This window comes from Lycorma delicatula, chromosome 1 (genome assembly GCF_047948215.1).
Source record: "Lycorma delicatula isolate Av1 chromosome 1, ASM4794821v1, whole genome shotgun sequence".
NCBI lineage: Eukaryota > Metazoa > Arthropoda > Insecta > Hemiptera > Fulgoridae > Lycorma > Lycorma delicatula.
The window spans coordinates 218,681,904-218,706,495 of record NC_134455.1 but is presented as its reverse complement, the minus strand read 5'-3'; the positions used below and the strand labels follow the sequence as shown (position 1 = coordinate 218,706,495).

The window sequence follows — 24,592 nt, the reverse complement described above, 5'->3', positions numbered from 1 at the left end:
TCATTAACTGAACTTCAAGGATAGGATTATTGATCACATGGTGTAACATGAGTTTCGACATTTTAGAAGTAAATATGAAAATTTATTTAAAACTAATACATCATCTCCTCACCAAGTCGAACCCAGATGTGGTGGTATACACTGATGGGTGGAAACATGACGGTAACGTTGGTTGTGCTTTTGTTTTCGATGAACAGACTTATATATTTGGCCTACCCGGTGTTACGAATGTGTTCACCGCGGAACTACTCGCTGTGGATAGGGCTCTAAGTATCGTTGGCCCTAAATATAAGAGCATTCTTAATTGCAGAGCTTTTGGAATAGCAATTTTACTATGAAAGTGTTTTCTTTAAAGTTATATGAAGCTAGTTTATAGAGGAAACCATTCACAGAAAAAAATGTTTATTTGATGAAGAAAACGGAAACGCACTTTATCATTGAACAGTTTAAAACATTATGAAGCTGGCTTAACACCGCCATAAAATAAAAAATTAAAAAATACATCTTCAATTCTCCTTTAAAATTTTTAATTATAAAACTCGGTGCCAAATTAAATAACTAAAACGGCTAGCTCTTAAAGTGTAGGGCTTCAAAAATGTAATATTTATACATGTATATACATATTTTTTTTTTTTAGATAGTTTAGTTTTAATTTTATTTAAAACATGGATAGGAGTAAATTATTATTTAAATATGGAAAGGATAGAAAATATAAATATGGATTAAATGTTATTACGAATTAACTACAAGTTTCACAATATTTTATGAATCAATATTAAATCTATGCAAAATATTTTTAAAATCTTAAAAAATATTTTAAATATGCAAAATATTATAAAAATCCATTTTTTTTTCCTTTTTTTATCATTTTTTTTTACGGTACTTTATTTTATTTATTTATTTTTTTTTGCATGTTTTTGCAATTTTTTGCAAATTTTTGCGATTTTTTGCAATTTTTTATTTTTGAGTTTAATTTTTCAACAAAAATTTTTTCGTTATTTTTTTTTATCTTGCTTATTTATTTTAATTTAAAATTTTGATTTGTGATGTCAAAGATCTTTTATGTTTAATGTCAACACTTTTACGTTTAATTCTAAGGAAGTTTGAAAAAAACCAGTATAAATATAAAAAATTGCGTTCTAAAGCATTTTAAGTTTATACAATTAATTCAAAAAATTTTTCTCGAAATAATCCAAAAAAAAGATTTATGTAAAAATAAAAATATTTCATTCAATAATGATGATATTGTATCATCAAATTAATAGCATCAATTTAAAAAGAAAAGAATTCCAGGAATCCAAGATTTTTATGTAGAGGTGTGAATCAGGACCCTCATGAATAAAAGAAGAGCAATTTGGAATATTGCGTGAATAAAAATTTTTATTTTTAATTTTTACTTTCTTGGCATCATAGCTCTAGAGTTACGCCGCAAGAAGGAAAGTATGTTAATCAGTAAAAAATGGGTATGGGTTTTTTTAATGTCTCAACGTTTCATGATCCAAGGACCCCCCCAAAAAACGGGTAATGTTCATATGTACATATAAACGTGTGTTGGCGCGTTTGAAGCTTTTGCTCGAATTAACTGATTTTGATGAAAAATTGCAAAACCGGCACAAACTGTTATGTCAGAGCAGCCTTTTTAGAATCTGTGATATCAGTTTCAGATCATTCCCGGAAGTATCACATAAACGACCGATAATATTATCAGTAATCAGTTAATGGCGCGAGATTTTTTTTTATCTTTATTCAATGAATTACGAGATCCTTTCTTCCTATTATTTTATGTACTGTTACAAACAGATGGTAAACCACTATTCTTATCAATATCAGCTGATAACTGATCCTACGGATACTGATACTTATATTGATAACTACGTATTACACAATAAGTTTATTTTCGAAGAATTAAATGTACAAAAAACTGTCTTAACAAATAAAAATTATTATTTTTTAAAACCTTACCGTGGATCTAGATGTTTCCCCTGATGATCCTATGTCATCAATACACGACAAAATGCACCATTTGTGAATGCACCATTCTGAATGCATCATTTAAAATCGAGACCCTTAAATCAGGGTATAACGTACAATTTTATAGGAGGATTTTAAATGCACAGACTATTAAATATAGATACTATTAATTGTTATCTGTATCACATCAGCCATCTAAAGACTACTTTAAGAATAAGCACAAACCGTTTGCAAGTTGTATATGTATTTATTTGTTTCTCTTTTTATTTATATTTTTTGCTTGTGTACTGCATGTTTAGTTTATTTTATTCAGCGAGACAGAAATTACGATAGGTGAATGAATAATAATATAATTTGATGGGACGACATAAGTTCATAAATTTTGCTACTTAAGCAGTTGAATTACAATGAATGGTGCAAGAAAAACAGAAAAGCAAATTAATATAAGCATCAAATGTAAATTTATTTATATTTCATAATATTAAAAAAACAACTTTTACAATTTCTTTAATACTATACCGTTACAGTTAATAGGAATAATTGCGAGAAGTAAACAATAGTAAACGGGAAAGATAAGTTTTTTAATGCGAGTTGCAAGTAAGATGTTAAATAAAGTTTAAATTCAAGAGGTAGGAAAAACAGTTTACACCGGGATCATAACAAAAAGAAGGACAGAATAAAGTGCAATCATATCCGAGGTAGATCATCCATGTTTAATTTGTTAAACCCCCCGTGTCGCGAGAGGGAGAAGAGAGAATACATATTTCTAAAGAAAACTAAGATTAGAATTCAATAAAAAAAAGTATTTGATGCAACGCTTGTGCAGCAAGAATGGTCCTCATCCGCCTTCAGGCATACACTCTGATAACGTCACCCCCTGCTGCCTTACTTAACCATTTTATATCTGAATGGATAAGGTCAGCTTGGGAAAATCGTCCTTTTCGACAAGGGCTTTAAACAATCTGTGTGATAAAGGATTTGTTAAAATTTTGTTAATTATTTTAACAACAAAATTCATAACATGTTGGAAGGGTAATATTTTGGCACATAATGATTCTTGATGTATGCATGATGCAGTGATAACACATAATGTTCGCAAAGGATTTATCTTTCTTGCAACGGAAAATAAATCCATTATTGCAGCGAACATTACTGGTGCACCATCAGTAATAATTGCTGATATCTTGTGCAAAGATTAATTTCCTTTGAGTAATTTTTTAAGATTTTATAAATAAGCAAGATCGAACCCCTTGTTCACTCATGCATTGATAGTAACTTTCATAGTTCTTTCACACTAAAATCACTGAATGCCATTCTTATCATTACCGCCAATTTTGTTGTATCTATCTATTGATTCGTTTAATTGTAATGAGAAATATTCACATTTTTCCAAATCATTTTTCAATTGACTTTGTAAATCTGTTGAAATCGCTTGAAATCTTCTCGTACTTGTATTGTTTGATAACGGTAAATCTTGTATTATTGAAATAATTTTTCGCTTATCAGAAAATCCTTCAAATAACGAATCGGCTCCAACGAGAAACGTTTCCTTAATTGTTCACTTTCTAAAAATGTTTTTTTTCGTTTTGCCAACAAATAAGAAATTTTGAAGGAAGCAATAGTGGCACTTTTATTTTTAATTATATGGCTGGTAAAAAATGCTTGCCGGGTAGATAATTCCGATTTTAGTTGATTAAATTTTATTTTCCTTAGCTCGGGTTTAGGCGGATAATTAACCTCAAAAGAACTGTGATTGGTTTTGTAATGACGTTCGGCGTTATGTTTTTTCTACTGGCACAACACTTACATATTATGCAAATACATTTCTCTTTATTTTCGATAACAAAGTAGTCTTCTTCCCAATTTTTGTTAAAATGATAAGTTCGTTGTTTTTTACTTGAATTACTCATTTTGGGGTGAAATGTTGTTATAAAAAAAATGAGTGCGTGTACTTATGTACGCGTGTTTGAATTTATACTTCTTTGGCGTGACTAAAAAGTTTTAGCATTAGTTTTAGCCATCTCGAAGAGAAAAATAAAAACAAAATTATGTATTAAAAACTTTTAAATTAATTAACAAAAAAGTAATAATAATAAACGACCGTGAAAGTAGCAAACGGACCATAATATATTAAATTTTTAAATAAATAGATCAAATAACAAAGATGCATATTAATTAATTTTAAAAAATTAGTTGTAAACATTTTAGAAATGTTTATGTGCATATTTTTAACTTTTGTTTTATATTAGTAATTTAAGTTTTTAAAAAAATATCAAACTATTACCCGACGTCTGCTATCAGAATAATATAATAATTATAAAATTTGTTATCATTATTAAATTAATACTTATTACTTTACTTTAATTACATTAATTATTACTTTATTAACAAATAATACTTACAGAGAGTTAACCTCAAATCTTATTGATACTTATGTACAGAATAATAATTATTAAGAATAAATAAATAAGGTTATATGAACAACAATATTCACAATATAAAATATTAATCACTTCGCCTCTTACGAGAGAACTTAGCTAAAGTATATATAAACTGAACTTTGTTTAACGGCTCTTCATTATGTTTTTCATGTGATGATGTACGCGCGCATGTTAAACTTTCACTCTCATGTGTCTCCCCTAATCGCATAAAAGAAGTATAACTTCAAAAAAACACAACACATCGATAGCATGTTATGACAACAGTACGAGATTACAACAGTTTGTGGTGACAACCAACACCATACTACTAATACAACAAAAATGTCGATGGAGGCATGATTATAATAGGCAGTCAGTGTAGCCACTTCAGCGAATTTCGCACTAATAAGATTTTTAAAACTAAGGTAACTTTTTATTTATTTTCTTTTAAAATTTAATTTTTTCATTATTTCAACACTTAGTCGCGGGCGCATGTGCGTCCGCGACCACAAGGTTGGAATCCCTGATCTACAGCCTCGTGGAGGACAGCCGCTGGTCGCCTTGCCATCTCTTAGTTATTGGCAAAGTACACTACACCCACGTATGGATGCCTGCCTCTCCATTAGTCAGGAACCAGTTTACAACGGTCAATTGCGCAATATTACACAGCCTCTATTACATATTTATAAAGTGACTGTTATGTTTTCATACTTAATTATTAATTAAGTATTTTACCAATTTATTAATAATACATCTGTAAGTCAATAAATGGTAAAAGCTAGTATATCTTTTCCGTTAAGTAGTAGCGATTACCCGTTTTTGTTAGGAACAGGGCCGGACGAACACTCCGTTAGTCAGTGTCTCGGCACGGAGTTAAAAAATCGAGGAACGCAAAATTGCCAAAACAAAATGAGAAAAAAATCGCAACGGATTTTCCGACTTAATTAGAAGATTTTCTGAAAAAATTCTAAATAATAATAAAACAATCTAATTTTATGTTCTAATGACCACAAAACTTTCAAGGTACTACTCCAGTAATCTACATATATAAAAGGCAATGTCTGTGTGTGTGTGTGTGTCTGTGCGCGGTACAGCGCAGAAACCGCTGCACTTACAGGTACGAAGTTTGAGACCAAGGTGGCCCAGGACAGGAGCCGAAATACCTCGAAGCGATTTTTACGATTTTCAAAGTAGTTTTTCGTTATTCAATGTTTTATCAATTTTTTCGCCTTTTTCAGCGAAATTCCGTACTAAAACTGTTGAAAGTTCGAATGTTGAAAAGGTACAGTAAAATGTTTTATACCACCTGAAACGTTATTTAATACCCTCCACAACGAGACCAATTTCAAATCTGTGCGATAATTAGACGCGTGTCGGTAATTAATTAAAATAAAGTCACTTTTTCGGACGAAACGCTATTTTCTCGTAGTCTTTTTGTGAATCGCGGTAAAATCTTTACTACCTGTCAAAACGAACCTACCTGTCTTTACAAAAACGAATTTTTTTCTTCAGAAAATACCCGCAAGAACTGGCTTTCAAATGAAAGAAAAATTATTCAAATCCGACGAGAAGTTAGTTTAAAAAAACTTTTCCAAAGCCATAAGTTTTAAAAATTACCAGCGTTAATCATGTTCCGAATGCTCCTAGGAGAATATCTTTCCACCTTTCCCTGTTCGTCACAATTGGTTTGTGCGTGTCACATAGTAAGAGAGTGAGCGAGAAAGAAGGCATGTGTGCTTGCGAGGGGGAAGAAAGAATTATTGAATTCTATTTGGCGCTTTTGGGGAAGAGAAAAAGTTGTTATGTGGTGGAAGCTATGACGTATTTCGAAATTTTTTTGCGAGTGATTTCATTCGGAGCGGGTGATGATTTCGATTCGAATTGCAGTGGTTTCTTAATTTGTTTGAACATCTTGGCAACAGTGAGCAAAGCACTTTATTTTGCTAAGCCTTGATCTAAGCACCAAACAAAATATAGAAGATATACATAGAAAAATAATATATATTAAATAATTGTAATTTTGAAAAACTTTACACAGATCTCCTAGGAGATCTGTGTAAAGTTTTTTCTTTATACAGATCTCCTAAAGGAAGTCTGCCCAAAGGTAAGACTTTTATCAGTTTTTGTGTATAATTGTTCTTACCGTTGGAATTGCCAATTTAGAACAATTTGTATAATGATTACAGCGAGATATGATCGTAAAATATTTCACTGTTACTACATGCATTATTGCGTTATATTAATTTTTTATTCGTGGATATCTAAATATACTATGTATTACAAATAGAGAGGCTTCTAAACAATCAGTTTACAGATATAGTAATATAATGCATTAATATAAAAAAAGATTTGATAATGAGGAATTTTGCGCGCAAGATATTATTACAAAATATTTCACCTTCAAACATGCATTATTTTGACACTTTGTATAAAATATTTTCTCTGTGATAAACATCTGCATCCGAAAATTTATTGTTATTCTATGTTGTTGTTTTATTCTAGTTAATTTTGCATTTATTTATTTAACTTTACTTATTATTTATTTGTTTATTATTATTATTTTCTTTACTTAATTCTGGTATTTTGCTTTTGTTTATTTTGTGATATATATTCTGTTACGTTTGAAAGTATTTTCTCTGCGATGAACACTTGTAATAATCGCCAAGAAAATTAACCCGTTCATTTGCAGTGGAGTTCTATGAAAGTCTATTCACAAAGAATGCAATTATTTACTTTCTAATTGTGCTGTTAATATTGTTCAATATTAATTTTTTTTCCTTAGTATTTTTTTTTTTTTGTTTAATATAGATTTTTACCTAACAAGCTGTTAGAATATTTTTATCCAAAGCTAAAATGTTTGCATTATATACAGGGGCGATAGAAAAGTAAATATGAAAGATTAATTAAAAATAGATTTTCTCTTTAAAGTTATATCTCGGTGATAGTTCATTTTCATAATTTCTTTACTTACAGAATGTTGGACGGTAAAAAGAAATTATCTGGTAGCCAATTCAGGAAACAAAGCCTAAAGACAGAAGCATCCTTAAAAAAAAGCTATGGCTTTGGAAAAGTTTTTCAAAAACAATTCTAGGCCAAGTACAAATGAAAAAAATCAAGATGATTTGAACAGCGTTGAAGTTGAGGACGTTGTGTTTCCAACAGAGCAGCAGTCTTCATCGATTTCTGCGTGATCTTCTAGCACACAGATACGTGATGGTGTTGAACAACAAGAAGACGAAAAGGAAGAAGCGAAAGAGGTAGAAAATGCATCGCACTTGCAGACGGAGACAGATGAAGATCGTCCTGTTGTTTTAGTTTTGATGCCCTTTTTTTGCATTGGAGTAGGGAAAATCTGCTGCCAGACGCCCAGCGATCTGTACCGCTGGGTGTGTGGGATTTCCAGCGTAAGACGAGAACCCACCAAAAACCCTCCCACTCCTATGGTGTGGTGGCGGAACCACCTAGTGAGGTACACATCGTCACCACGCGTGCCTACGGGCACTCCAGGTATGGTCCTTCCGCAAGGGCTTCAGGCGTCCTCCGGGGGCACCCAGCTGCAACGGTCCTGTTGAACCCCACCGCCCACCACCGAGGGCTGGCCTTCCACCCCCCACTTCAGGACTGCACACTACCACATTCTCTTCCTTCTTCTTGTAACTTCACGGACAGAACTCTTTTGAACCATCTCGAGCACCTGTCCCAATCTGTGCCCGAACCGATCATACTCTCAATCACCTCCTCAGGTGAAACCGCCCTGTCAAAGGGTCGGTCCGAAGCCTATCTTGGACATCTGAGTCATTCTACGTGATTCTCGTTGTCACAATAGCAACATAGAGGTGAGCCTTACCTCACCTCTAGGTCTTGGAGGTAGATCATGAACGATCCATGATCCGTAAGCCATTGGACCGTCCAAAAGTTCACCCCCCTTGTCTCCTCTGGATCCAGGTCTTGATCCGCGGTATCAACCTGAAGGTTCATCTGCTGGTAACCGCGTCGGACCATCTCTCTTGCCATTTCTCGATCAACTCTCTCCTGGCAACCGCGGCGTCTCTACCCTCATATCTTTCTGTATGTTCAACCGCAAGCAGGTCCACCGGAGGCATGCCCGTTATCACCAGCACCGCCTCAACCGACACTGATCTGTACCCCTGCACCACCCTGAGGGCAAGCCGTCGATAGACACTATTAACCCTACGTCTATTATGCTTAATTTAAGTTTTACACCACACCGGTACTGCATACATGATTGCGGAGGTCACCGTAGCCTCAATAATCCTTCATTTGGAGTCTCTAGAATCTCTAACATTCCTCATGAGTCTGGCAACTGCTGTCAATCTCTCGGCCTTTTGGCACATCTCCATTACGTGTGTTGTAAACCCCCTCGTCTCATCGAACCAGACACCATGGTATTTGGCTCTCATCAAACGGGTCACTTCTGTGCTCTCCAGTTTAACCGAAAATCCTGCTCGTCATCAGAAAAATTTCAGTTTTATGCGTTGATACTTCAAGACTGTGTCAATTCTGCAATTACAATATTTGCTAAGGCTTTCATCTCTCTGACCGACCTCGCTGTAACTACCACAGCGAGGTCGTCTGCATATACCACAAACTCCACTCCCGCAGGGAGACTGCAACAGCAGGTTGTCGTAGATCACGTTCCAAAGGAGGGGGCTCAGGACCAACCCCTGGAGGACCCCCTCTCCATGGCCACGACGACTTCCTCGCCTTCCTGCAAAGAGATGTTCAGCTTCCTACCTGTCAAGAATTCTTCGACCTTCCTGATCAGGTTAGGATCCACTTTTTTCTTCATCAGCAGGCTGATTATTGATTCCCAACTCACGCTATTTTTAAGTTGACTAATATTACCAACGGAATCTTCCTCGTATGTCGAGTACCCGATGCTGCCTCATTCACCATTCGCATCACTTTCTTGATCGCATGAGAGGTGAATTTCGTTTTACGAAATTTATACTGTTTATTGGACCAACCTCCTCGTCGTTCCAATTCCACCTCCAGACGTCTTCACATCCGTCCTTACTCGGCCAATTCCTTCCGAATCTATCCTGATCCCGACCAGCCCCAACTTTTGACAACCCTCCGAAAATTCCGGCTCCGGATTTGGTGGGGTTTTCGGAGTGGGGATCGGAGGAAGAGAAGTCGATCCTCCAAATCAACCCCTGCAGTGGTTGTGAGGAGGCCGGAGAGCTCCCCTCAGAAGGAATTAGTGACATACTTGAAAGAACTAAGCAGCGTTAGCCGGACTCTGTCAAAACATGCAGAGAAAAGTCATACCGCCAGGGAGCTTAAGGAACTCGTTCTGGCCTTTACGGCTTTTGTTGATTGGAATCCTTTCGAGAACAAAGTGGAGGCCAAAAAGGTTGCGTGCCAGAGCAGGGCAGTGGCTGATAGTGAGGAATTGCTGAGGCAGCTAGAGAAGGGTGTCCGGAACGATGAGATTGATGCCTTAGTGGTGGCCAGGTAGCAGAAAGAGTGGTTGCAAAGGACAATGGAGCTGAAGGACTCCGTATTTTCAGAAGGAGAAAAGAACCTTGCGGTGGTCTTTGACATCGCCAAGCCAAAGAATAAATTTTCGGAGGCGGTGTGTAGAGTGGAACCAAGAGTTAGAGATTTGGCAGCGAAAGGGCTCCTGAAGGTGGGGCAGTTATTGGTCTGCTCGGAAACGGCAACGATGTTGTGAGGAGAGGGTGTGAAGGACTATGAAAAAAGGGTTCTCACTCTGATTATAGACTCGTCGATTGGAGAAGGTAATATCTGTCACCTAAGGAAGGGGATAGCGGAGGTCTTCCTCCAAACAAAACACGATGTTGTATTTGGAACTGAAGAAGGTAACGCGAGCCACATGACAGGAGTTTATGTCAAAAAAGTCGATAAGAATAAAAAGAGGAGCGACAGTTCAGTCAGCAGGGTGTCTGGTGAAAAGGCTAAAACATTGGTTGCTACAGTGGATTATAAACAAAGGAAAAGCACCTTTGCGAATCTCCTCAGGGAGGTTAAGGACGGAATACAGAAAAGTGACCCGGAGATCCTCTCTGTCCGAAAGGGGTCGGAAGAGGACCTGTGGATCCGAGTCAAGGACGAAGACGAGAGCCCAGAAAGGTTTTTAAACCCTGTCTGACCGAAAGGAGGACGGCTCCGTTTGAGTTATTATAGAGTCTTATGTCTAAATCAGAGCCGAGGTCAAATCGACCATAAATTTTCATTAAAAATGGATAAAATCGTTCGAGTTTGGTACCTTAACGAGCAGATGTCTTTCATCCACATATTACGTTATAATCAAACTCGAATCGACTATATAGAGAATCGGCTAGAATTAAGGCTTTGAAAGTTTCTGTCGAATCGAGTTTACCTCGAAATCTGCAGTCAATTCCTTCATCAGCTGAGGGAACCGGACAAATTCTTAAATATATTATTTTAATGTTTGACTTGTATTCACTAGCGCCACCTAACTTGCCTAAACGAAAATAACATCGATAAACACGTTTTACAATCGTTAGTCAACAAATTTATTTCTGCAAGAATTAGGCTGCAAATTTATTTCATTATTGGAATAACAATCGACGACTAAAGGAAGAATAATTACAAAACAATAGTTTAAAATTCTAATGTAATCCTTAATTATTTTAAACTATTATCATATTATATAAAATTTCACCACGTTAACTATAATGTACAAAACAATCTCAAAAATTAGTCACACACTTGAAGAAAACTCACGGATAATTTTTTATTATTATTATAAAAGCAGATTTGATTATTTAATTGATTGATTGATGAACCGTAATGAGATTAATTTTACTTAATATAATTTAACAAAAAATTCTAAATTGAACGTTAAATAAAAGAAAAAGCATCAATTTCTTTTGTACAAATTAAGTCTTAATCGATAGTTACTGTTCTTACTTTTAGAAAAAAACTTGCCTACTTCCTAAGGGAAAAAGGACTTGACTGAGGGGCAAAAATTAGACTTACGAGTATATAACTATTTTAACTAACAAATATTTTTGAAGTTACCTTAAAATAGCGAAAATATGAATTAATATAGCAGAAAATATATCGAATATAATTTTTGTCCAGAAAGACAGTAAAAAAAATAAATTTAAATCCGACAATTTAAATTTATTTAAATCCGTCTAATTTGGAAATTTATAAAATATTCGATTTCGTTAAAATTTCTGATAATTTTTGTTGTTTTATTCGTAATTGCTACTTTACCGGCTATAAGAAAAGGTTCAAATTTTATACTTGCAATCCTAATACACCGAAACGATAGTAGAAATAATTCTCTTGGGATTTTATTTATGCGTCTGAAATAACAGGTAAATTTAAGTACTGATGTCAAAAAGTACTGCAAGAAATATTTTAGGTGCAAATAATTGATAAATACTTGCTACAGTCGAACCGAAGTAAAAAAAATAAACTTTTTTTTGTGAAACCTTCAAATCTTAAAAAAATAAATAGCTACAAAATTATCGATAAAAATCAAATCCTCATCGATATCTTAACATTTTATCGGTTAAATTTACGTTAAAAAAATACTGAGCAAAAAAGATGCGAATGCTATATTTTGTAAGATTAATTCCTTCTTTAGATATTATTTTTAGGGCTTAAAAAAATAAACATCTAAGTTAAAACGGTAATACAGGGCTGATTTTTTGCTCTTCTACGGGGGGAACAATGAAAAGAATTAGAGGAGTAGCAAGAGGTTATTTTGTCTGGTATCGCAGTTGAAGGGGTTCAGTTAGTATCGTGGTATTGATGCAGTAGATATTGTTTCGGCTAGAAAATGTTTTCAGATAAACCAAAAAACTTATCGCGATATAATTCTTTCTTATTTTTGCTTAATTTGTGCAATAAGGTCGAAAAAGAAAAGCTAGAATTTTATTCCAGGAGATTTACTCATACTTCTTACAAACCTCTGATCTCGTTAAAATGACACGTCAATCCGACGACTAGTTCCGGAATCATTAACTTTCACAATGCGCTTTCTCGGTCTCAAATAATGAATACGTTGGGTTAAGAATTCTATAGTCAGGCATATGTATTTGCATTTTCACAATAAAGCGAGGTTTAAAAGAAATCTTACGTTTTCTTCATAAAGCCGCCGCTTACATTAAAAAAATGCGTATTTAATGAAATTTAAATGATTAAAATGAAAAAAAAAAAAACAATATCTATTTGTAATATATTTTTTTTCTATAAATAATTATTATTTTTATGAATAATTTTTGCAAGTTCTCATTTATAAAAAAACAAAAAACTTAACAGTAACGGAAGTATTTTTTTTGCTGCAATGTTCAAATTTTTTATGCACTTTTTTCATTTCGGAATGAAGGAAAGTATTCATAATTTTTTTAGAGGTTTTAATATTGGTTTAAATGTATAATTAAAGTTTTAGACACTATTATTAAAGTTTTTGTAAAACTATACATATTTATGTTTTAGGAAAAAGTTCATAAAAAATGTAAAACTAAAAAAAATATGAATACTCTCCTCCATTCCGAAATGAAAAAAGTTTGCACGACCGATGACCTAAAGGAATATTTTTCAAACCTAAAAGGTTTTTAAAATATTTTCCGATTATTGCTGCTTCCATGAAAGTTGCAAAATTTGTCATGTTTTTTCGATGTCGTTCGGTCTATAACCGACAGATACCAACACGATTTCAGAATAATCCCGATAGAGTTACTCGTCGGATCTGGAGTCGTAAAATAAAGCTTGTCGAACGAAGTTACTATGATTTCGATTTTAGTTGCGGCTAAGTTTCGTCAAATTATTTTGACGAAGATGGATTCTCTTCTGAGAAGCAAGCACTAACCGGACGAAATAGGGTATATACGGCTAATGTTAAAATGTAAGCGCACAACTAAAAATAATTAAGCATTGATTAGCTATAACTACACCCAGGTTATTGTATAGAAAATGAATATAAAACACTACCTCAACTATTTAATGTAAAAATAGCTATGAATATTCACTTCGAAATTACTACACCAAGGACATTCGTGAAAACATGAGTTATGTTTCTTGAGTGCACGAGATTTAGTGTAAATCGATCCTAGCAAAATTTTCATAGAAAGCTTGTCTCCAAATTCTATCCAATTGGGCAATATTTGTCACGCGATTAACCGTAAGTAAATAATTGGGAAACCCAGTCCTTTGTCACCGTTTCAGGGCTTCTTCGTGGGATTTAAATTGAGGAATAAATTAATATTACAAATCTGATTAACTCATTGTATTTTACAATTTGTATTACATGACTATTGGTCTACGACTAACTCATGGATATACTGTAACATAAAAAGAACTGATTAAGCACAATAGTGCAAAAAAGGCCTACATTAAATACATACGTATCGACTCGTTATGATTTTCTAATAAAGATATGGAATTTCATGAAAGGTTATATTAAGTATCCAACGATATTTAAGGATTTTCTGCTCAAACATGTAGTTTGTATCGTGTACTGATGTCACGATGTCTTTATGCCTTTCAAAAATTTTACTTGTGAACAATAACTTTTAGGCAAATTTTCAAATCAACTTTTTGCGCACATTTTCCTGTTTCGGAATGTTTCACTATACATCTACAAGGTATTTACGAAAAACTAGGTTCATATTCGTTTGAAATCTAAATGTATAATAAATATTTTTTTTTTAAACAAAATTTTTACTACATGTCAGGTTACTAAAATTATAGCTTGAATGTCGGACTTTAGTACTGGCAGGAATTTGTACTTTTTATCGTGTGTTTTAATGAAGCGATCTCTAAGGTAGTTCTGTATTGTTGTGAAAATCCAGATCCTTGCCGGGTAAGGTACTCGAGGCCTAAAACAAACATATGAAACGCGCTCGAATTACAGTGAAAATCAGAACAAAACTTTTTTTATAATATCCTAGCTCGAAATGAACTTTAATAAAACATTTTCGAGAAATATTGAGAAAACAAATTTCTAAACAATCTGCATACGAAATGTTTTTTCAAAATTCTAATGAGGACTCCTGGTCTTAGCCAAACTATTACTTATAATTTATTATCAATTATTAAAAAATACAAGTGAGAAAAACTAAAGCGAATTTGATTCAAACCAATGTTTATAAGAAACTATTTCGAAACGCTGAGGGCTACCCTCCTGGTGACGGTAAGAAAATTCTGGGGGGGGGCGCCCACCTCCCGCCCCCGAGAATTTTCAGCTAATAGATGAAATGAATACTAGATAAACGAGGTCTAGTAATGAGCACAAACTGCTCCCTCCCACTTAAACATAATTACAAAATATTGACATAAAATGATTTTTGTAAAAGCAAAATAATAATTATAAAGTGATAAGTTTCACCAGCCTTAGAAATGAGTTTGTTCCTAAATAGGTTCGTTGGTTTACATCGCGATGACAGAAATCGTATTCAGTCAAGACAATATGATGAGTTGAACCTTTAAACGGAGTTACGCAGAGTACATTATTCTTGTCATATGTCAAAAGAAATCCATGCGATGGCTTAATATACCCAAAGGGTTGTTTCGTGAATACCACAAGCACAAGACGGATAACCTGTTAATTTCTGTTTTATGATGAAACAAAGATATGATGAAAGATCAATCAATTTATCGAATCAACGTGGAGATTACCTACCGTACACCTATTTAGATTCACGTATTTGTAATTCTGGATAAAATAATTTCCTAATATTCATGGAGAATTTTAATAAAAGAACAATTTTTCCTTTCTGTTTGCACACCATTATCTATCAAACTTGATAATTATAATAACGTTCAATCAACGTCGAGGTGGATTGCTGTTTAGTTCAGCACATTCACGTCAAAGATTTAATATAAATTACTTTTTTTCTTTTCTTTTTGTAGGCGAAAAACGCCTGGGCATTATCATCGCCCGGAAGTTTATTAATAAAAGAGTAAAACAACTCCAAAATAATGAAGCTTATAAGGTGTAAAAGTAATATTAATCATATAAAAAAATTTATTAAAATAAGTCAAGAAGGCAAAATAAAACTCAAAACTAATACCGCAGACGAAGTCGTTAAAATATAAAAGTTAAAATAATCGAATAAAGAAACTATATAAAACTTACCAATTTCGATGGGTTGTGCAAAAGGTTCCCTCCCCAGATAGTAAAATTACATAGAACCAAAAAAACCAAAATTGAAAGTAAAGGTTAAAAATTATTAAAAAAACTCTTCTAGCATAAAAATATATATGGTAATATTAATTTTTTTGCAATAACCTGGTACTATGCAAAAAGACATATTTCATCATCTTAAATATCTCCGGATTTAATAAAAAAAATAAATAAATAAAAATTAATTCATAAAAACAGATAATCTTAGATTGCCAGTATTGTATTTATAAGGAAGACTTTATCTGATTCATAATATTACATTAATCGATATTGAACTCAAGATGTTCATTTGGCGTAAGTAAATAATTATTATTGTTTGTATGTACTTTTAAAAATTGTTTCATTCGTACCATTCAAAACCTTTTACGTTAAAATTTATGAATAAAATCAATATTTAAATTTCTTGCAACTTGTTTTACGAAAAAATTGATAGGTAAAACTGGTTCTATTAAACTGTGTAATGAATATAATTGGCTAGTTGATTCATTAGTAACAAAAACCGATATCTTCTGATACTAGAAACAGGGTTAAAAAATTATCATCGTTACTCATTTATACGAATTAAAAGTTAAGTGACTAATTCATAAAATGGCTGGAGTAGGCTTTTAAGAAACAAAATTAAATTTAAAATTACTCGTATCTAATACCATGATATTTAAGTAGTTAAACGGAATGGAGAGCTTACTGATCTTCAAAATATTTTTGAGTGAACTTTTACTAGGTTATCAAAAGTAGTATTCGCTATACCAGCATATTTCTTGACTTAGACAGAAACAGCTTCTAGATTCTGACTTTTTAATGGTCGTAGAATCGATTAATACAAATTAAATTAATCGATTAGTACAAGTAAGTTTCTCCAGTATAGGATCTATCTACATTTTTATCATCGTAAAGTTTATTCAATTTTAACATTAAATAGTTAAGCAGTTGCTCGATTTTCGTAAATGACACCTTAAAAGTATATATACATACTATCAGTAGCCTTTTTTTTTCATAGATTAGCGCTGCTAAGGATGTTCTTCCACCATTTGGACGAAAAAGCCCTAAGGGAAGTCGTACTTGAGAAGGTGCCTTTTCCATCACTAATTAACTATGAAAATTGTACAACGCCTTAACCTAGCTGTACTAAGAAATAAAGATAAAGATTTCAAGCCGTTAAAGTTTTTTTTTACGTAAGATGAGCAAAAGACCTCTTTCAGATGCGTATATTCCACGGATTGTTGATAACTACATTGCAGTATGTTAAAAATTAAACAAATATTAATTTCTTTACGATTAGCCAAACAGTACTACATTGAAATATAAATTTTTATTTACCTTGGTAATTATAAATTAAACATTAAGTCATCTTTTTGTAGTCGATAACGACTTAATGCTACAAAATGGACCTAGTAAAAGTCATGTAAGGGCTTTTGATACCTACATAACAACTGTCCTACTCATGCCTAACACATGCAAGACTCGTTCTCATTATCATTGACAGCAAGCGTCTTTACTTTCATCCGAAAAGTTGTCCTCTTCGACTTCAGTCAGGCCTGGAATTTTCAAAGTTCAACTTTCACCGAAAAAATACCTGTCAGAGTATTTGGGCACCACTAGTTTGTTACTTCAGTAAATAACTGAATAAATCATTCTACCTCATCCAGTATACCTAAAGTACTTAATTACCGATGTAATATATTTTGTAATGTTCTTTAATCAACGCCTTACAATAGTTTCTTTTTAATTAGATAAGATAATCGTTAATCACTGTCCTAAAGCTATTCAAAGTAATTTTTTAAACAAACGCGCATTTTACAAATACGGAACAACATTCAATAGATTTAATCAATGTAGTGGCTGTAACTGACGTCAGCCTAATCCGTAAAGCAAAGAGATGTACCGTAGTACGGTTGTCGAGTCATTTCACACGAGTGACGCAAATGTACGCAATCCTGAAACAGTTTTTTGTTCAAATTAAATAATGTAGGCTGTTTAGAGTAACGCGAACAAACTACGATTCGCTGAATTTGATTCTTTACTTTATTACGCTGCTACCACGGTTGTTTTGGAATTTCGTAATCCGTTAGCTTTCAATTCGTGCAAAAAGATATTAAAAATCCTTTAAAATACCGTTATTTACATAAGTGCAAGATAATATTTAAACAGTTCTTCCCTTCACATCAGAAACTATTTCTCTAAACTATTCTCTAAAGTCACGTAGTTATGTTGTTATTTTTAAATTAACTATTAAACGACTTGTTTTCAAATACATTAAAAGCGATTCGTTTAATATATAATTATTTTACAGTTTTATCACGCTTCGTTATGATATTCAACGAATATTATTTTATTACTATTAGGGTCGAAAAGAAGAACTTTAATTACTGTTATGGTTTTCTTATTACCTATATTCACGTAATTGATTAGTTTTAACAACGATAAAACGAAACGAACAACTCATCTAATCTACGGATGAACAAAGTAATACTTAACTCGCTTTTATTATCAAAAAGTGCAATTATTGCCACACGTAAGAATTACGCCGTTATAAGACACGTCCGATAAAATAGCACACGCTAGGTATACCGGGTTTTTCAAGGAACCTTGAACATTTTAAAAATACTCGCGTACTGATTTTGATTCCTGGGATCGGCTGTACCGCATTAATGGAATACTACATTTTTCGTTTTAAATAAAAACAAAATATTTTACACTAACCTTTTCAGAGTAGCCGGATCAGCGACGTGTTTTATCCATTCTGCCACAAATCCTGTAAGAGAACGAACCCATCTGCGACGAAACGTGTTATTTTCCAAAGACTGAAAGATGCGATCCATTTGAAAATTTCCTTCTCTGTCTTGGAAGAGCTGAAGAGTAGTTCCCAATCCGCTGTTGGTCCACAACGTCCGGCCCAATTCTGACGTTATAAAGTGTTCCCACAGATTGGTCAAAAAAGGAGGAAACATCGAAGTAGCCTGTTGATGTCGTCGGTGTTCCTCTTCGTTCTCCAGTTCGGGATCGTCGTGATGCATATGACCGGTATTAGCTAACAACGGTAAAAGGTTCAGGAGCCCTTCCATCGCTCCTCCTTCATCGTTTTGCTCACGGCTACCGGTGAACATTTCTAGCACTTTACCCACGAGTTGCGGGTCTAGGCCGGAACCGCCCTGCTGTCTACCCGAAAATAATGACCCCAGTCCAGTTAACAAATCACTTCCAGCACTTTGCTTCAACGCGTCACCTATTTGCTTGCCGCCTTCACTCTGCATAAAACTTTGTAGTATCGTCCCGATACCGCTTGCGATTCCAGAATCCTTTTTTTCGTTTTGTAGTGAATCTTGTAACAAAACTTTTGCCGCATCGAGAAACGGATTCACTTCTTCCTCGTCCCCGACTGATGCCACCACCCACAACGTTAACAAAAAAAAGCTATATACAAAACGCATTTCGTTTAGCGGTAACGAATTCTATAAAACCTTAAGTTTAAATTTCAGATATACTTTAAACTAGTAAAACTATAATTTCTGACAGTGTCATTCACTTTTCCGCAACATTCGAATTTTAAAACGATAATGGCATCGAATTGAATATTTTTCTCTAAAATCTGTAAGCATTAAATTTTAAAATATCTGTGCGGTGTTGATTATAACCGTTTACGATCAACTGTAAATACAGTAAGTTGCCGAAATATAAATAATTAAATAACGAATTTGTTAACGAATCGAGAGATTACAAATAAAAATTAAATCAAATTAAATTTTTCACACGAGGGTACATACAGTTTTATGCGGAGTCGTTCCGTAGTCCTGACCCGTAAGTAAACGTACATCGGTATCCGTCTATACAGGTAGAAAAGCTCTGTGCGGTGACCCTCTCAGCTATCTCGCTTACCTGGCTGCTGTTATAGGATAGCGGTATTCTTATGACGTCATAAATACCACGGAGAGGGAGTCGATGACCCGGCCCTCGAGTCAACAACTTCTTTTTCATCCTTCCTTCCTACCTTCTATCTCAATCCTATATTATAACATCATTTTGGTCCGGATATAAATATACGGGTAATAGTTTCATTACAGTTCACTGTTACTTTATGCTAGCGAGGGGGCGTATAAAGAAGAAAGGTTGACGACCGTCAGATTTTAATCGTTAAATTTTAAACCGTGCGAGTTTAAAACACACACACACACACATACACACATTTTTTTCTTCTTTTTTAATTGTTACGATAAAGATGTAGAGAAAATGTTTTCCTCCTGCATGCATTTCGTTTTTTTTTTTTCTAACCACATCGGCAAAAAAATATTAGTCAGTTAGAAAGTTTATATTAAAAACAGTAGCCCTAATTCTAAGAACCTTTATCTCAACCATTTGAATCAAATTGTTTTGTTTTTATTGAAAAACTTTAATTAATTATTTTAAGAAATGTAATTAATCACAGGATTCATTTATATATATATATATATATATATATATATATCAAATGTATAATTTAACAGTATGAAATAACATATTATTATTATTATATTCAAACAGTACATTTTAATTTTGGGCAAAAACATAACTTTTACAAATTCTTTTTTTTATATTCATTTGTAAATTTAATAAATAATATTATGAAATCTCCCATTAACTTACCAAATTGAAGCCATTTCATTTAGAAGAAAAAAAAATCTTGCCATCATGAAATATCAAGGAATAAAAATACATTCTGTGAAACAACTAATAATTTTTGCTTTATCATGGTGTGTGTTTATTTATTTTTTGATAATAATGAAAATTGAATATCAGAGAAAATAATTTTCAGGAGGATATCGTATATCTAAATTTAGTAATAAGAATTAGAACTGAAAAAAGTATGGTCAGTAGAAGATTATCCATTGAAATATTAAAAAGAAGCTATTTTATTTAAAACTATTAAGAACTTATTGCAACAACAATGATTAGTGTTTAACATGAATGAATCTAATTCTCATTCTTGTAGAACATATTTTATTTCTGTTGATGTATTTTGTAGGTTATATTGTACTAAACATATCCTCCATTGTAAATGATCTCATTTAAAAGTATAAATTTAATACTTATCTGTATTGTGAAGATTGCTTGAGGTTTGTTTTATTTACGTGTAAACAGTGAATCGAACTTACATCCAGTGGCCTTCAGTTTTTCTAGTTTATGATCATCATTGTCATGATTTTATTATGAACCCTAAGTAAAAGAGATTACATTAAATATAAATCTTTTTTATGCAAAACAGAATATTCATAATTATTGTAAAAACATGATTATAACAAAAAAATGCTACTAGAAATCTTTAATGTTCCACTGTATTCTAACAATCTTTTGGTAATGATTTAACTGGAATGTCCCATAGTAATGGTTTTTTAACAGTTAAATTAACAGTAATATTTAAGGAATGCTGACCTGAAACCTGACTAGACCAACTGCTTACAAGTAATTTGACTTTTAAATAATGAAAATAAAAAAAAAAGATTTATTGTTTTAGATTATGTATGAAATATATATTTTTTTTAATGAAAATGTAATTCCTTAGAGGCACTAATCCAACTAGTTTTTTACAATTTATCATTTACATGAATAAGAACATTTTTGACAAGTAGGAAAATTAAGCAAGAAACATAACTACAAAAAATCCAACTTTGCAGTCAATTTATGACAAATTATATCAACACATGAATCAGTTAAGTAAATATAACATATATTAAGTAAAATAAACTTTTAAAAATACAATAAATACTAAAGCATAATTCTTGTACTTTTTTTAATTTTGACTTTTTGAAGTTGATCCGATTAGAAATAATTATCAACATTTTATCAACCCTAAACTTGGCACCAATTTATGGAAGAATTGATGAAGTATTATTTTTAATTTTGGATTTATTTTCTATATTTTATTTTTAAGTTAATTTTATTTAAGATTTTACATTTTTATTTTTATTTTAAATATGCATAGGCTTACAAAACGTGTAAATGAAAACCCCATTTTTAAGAACTCCAAAGCAGCAGTTCTCTGGAAAGTTAAGACAGAGATAAATTTCTTATTTTAAGCTAATTGTTCTTTATAATTTAAAATTCTGCTTGAAAATTTCTTAACAATATCAGAATGACATCAGGCCATGTAAATATTTATTATTACGTTATAACAATCTAATAATGATCAGTAACAACAAAAAAAGGAGAATTTCTTTAAACTGCCTATGGCATTTTAAAGTATATTTAATGAAAACCATATTTTAAAAAACTTCTTATAGGTTCAACTTGTTATCTGGATGACAGTATCTTCAGAACCACCCAAGGAGTTTGCTGTTTAAAATAAAAATAATCATTGTTACAAGTGTGTAAAGTAAGCTTAATTAAACATGCATAAAAAAACAAAATTTAAATAGAAAATTCCTCATTCTTTTAATTTATGACAAAAAGAATGATGAAAACCAGGTGATCTTTTAAAAGGGATTATCTAAACAGGAAATCACTATAGTGAGGTTTAAAAAATATTAAATAATTTTTCTTTTAATAAATTCTAAACAAGTCACTTGTTACTTTCAAAATACATGGAACTGAGCTCCCGTAAGATCTTTTTAAAATCATTATATGGCTCCTTCATCAGTGGGGTTGTAGACAGCAATCTCCAATATATATAATCCATACCTTGATATTCAAAGCACTTTTACATGAATATTCAAGAAAATTATTTGGAAAACAGACTACAACAATAGTACATATTACTTACTAAAATTAGTTACATTTTACATTATTGTGGAAATATTTCAAATTTTCTTTGAATTTTAATCAATATAATTTTCATGCAAAAGCTGACAATTGAAAAAGCTAATTTAACTAACATAATGGGAGTTAACTTAACATAAAGCATGTTATTGGAAACATATTAATTTTTCCCCGATTAAAATTCTTTTTAAGGTATAAGAAATTATTAATTAAATGCCACATTTTAAGAGGAAAAAAGAAACATCAACTTTCATAAAAATTTTTATAAATTTTCCAAAAATTATAATTTTTTTTTTATTTGTTGTAATAATTGGCAGCAAATCAAACTCAAGAAGTTTAACAAATCAAGTTTCATGATCATATATTTTAGTTCATAAATCAATGTCAACCTTATTATAAATTATTGCCTATTTAAAATAATATGCAATAAATAAAATTAAAATTTAAGTATTAAAATATGTTCTTAAAGTTCTTATTAAAGAACTTTTTGAAGTTACTATACAGCTCCTTCATTAATGTTTGTGAAAAGACCTTCTGGAAACACATCTTTATATATTTTGTAATTGGCAATTTCTCTTTCAAAAGTTTGATCACATTTTGTCAAGCATAGAATGATTCACAATTTTTACCATTTGCTTTTATGAAAAATATCTGCAAGTATTTAGTAAAATTAATAGTAAAAAGTATTCATTTCTGTATGCAGTTCTCAAATAAAGTAATGTGAACTTTACACTTATTCAGAGAATTTATAAGGTTAAACTTAACAGACACCACAAAATCAGTTGAAAAGGATGTTAATGTAATTTTATTAAATTTGAATCTAATCTCTAATTATCTTTTTACATCAGTTGATTTTTTGCATCAGTTTGATTAACTTCTCAAAACTATGATACAACATTGAATACAAGAAGATCAATCGTTATCATTTTTTAAGTCCTCCAAAGGATCATCCTTAAGGGATGATGATTTAATAAATTTTATACATTTCTGCCCTGTTGAACAGCCATCATTGATTAATAATGTCAATAATAATTTATGTTATACAGCTTTATCATTCACAGGCAACTATGAGAAAAGAGAAGGAATAATTACATTTATATTAGTTAAAGTTAATTCTGCACATAAATATCTTTGAGATAAGGGTTTATGATTGAGATCAGGCATCATTTTATAGTTTTTATGGTAGTTCTGACAGTTAGAAGAGCTCTTATGAACTGATTGTCACCATTTCATACATGTTGCCTTAATGGATAACAATTATATATGTATCTTATTAAAGCGCATCCTAATTGTAGAACAATATATGAAATGAAATCTTTATTCATTTCAATAAAGAATAGAAAACAAAACTATAAAGGCATATTTTTTTATTTATTTGTCAAATTATATACATAGATGATAATTACATTTGTATAAAATTCATCATGAAATAAACAACCTGATTTAATCTAAACTTTATAATGTTACACCAGATCTGCCACATTGCTCAAGAGTATATGCTTTGTTTAAAGTGAGATTCTGGAAAAACAGTAAACACTATTAAAAAAACCATGATTTAACTCCCTACCCTAAATAAAGTAGAAACATTTTTGTTTCATATTTCTCTTCGATAAATATATCACCATTAGCACAAATAATATTAAGCAAGCTGTCAATGACCATTATTTTTTTTATGAATTATTCATTATGTATCAAAAGCTACTAAATTTGAAAAGTTTATGGTAAGCGTAATTCTAAATCTCTGATCTAAGATTCATGAATCAATTTGTAATAAGAAAAAAATAATAATTCCAATGAAAACAATGTTTATATTTTTAAACATTTAACTGATCTATAAAATTAAAACAAAATTAAATCACATAAGACACAAAAATTTATTTACAATAATACAAATTTTTTATCACATACATGTTAAAATTATACAATAAAACCACTAATTGCATCATTCAATATGAGTATTGTTATGAACAGCTCAATTCACATTTATGTTGCACTGTATCGTTTTCCAACTGAATAAAACAAAAGAAAATATAATATTGATTTTTTATAAGTACTATTTAAGTAAATAATCATAAATTGTCAAAATTAAAATAAAACCCTAAAGTCATAGTACATTCAGAACAAATTAAGTTACAAATAAGCTTGATTTTTAATTTTTATTAAATTATATTCATTATTGTTAGAGGCTTCCTGTACTGTTCAAACTGAAATTGAAATTAAATTATGTCAGGAATATATTTTTATTAGAATTGAGTTTTATTCTATTCTATTCTCTTCTCTAATAAATGTTTGTATTTTGAATCCTATCGGATTTTCAGTAATA

General features: G+C 31.7%; 1 protein-coding gene across 3 annotated transcripts in view; it reads right to left on the bottom strand.

Moving 5' to 3' along the window:
* Nucleotides 1-24,592, bottom strand: part of LOC142328711 (uncharacterized) — a 55,220-nt gene that overhangs the window by 18,640 nt on the left and 11,988 nt on the right. Inside the window, exons 2-3 of one of the 3 annotated variants that reach the window (XM_075372662.1) lie at nucleotides 20,670-20,730; nucleotides 18,244-18,954 (exon numbers count right to left, since the gene is read on the bottom strand). In XM_075372662.1, the coding sequence (XP_075228777.1) occupies nucleotides 18,244-18,794 (551 nt within the window). In that variant the 5' untranslated portion in view covers nucleotides 18,795-18,954; nucleotides 20,670-20,730. Of the gene's footprint in view, nucleotides 1-16,966; nucleotides 17,375-18,243; nucleotides 19,812-20,669; nucleotides 20,731-24,592 lie in introns of those variants that run through there. The other 2 variants (XM_075372653.1, XM_075372671.1) reach the window with 2 other exon arrangements.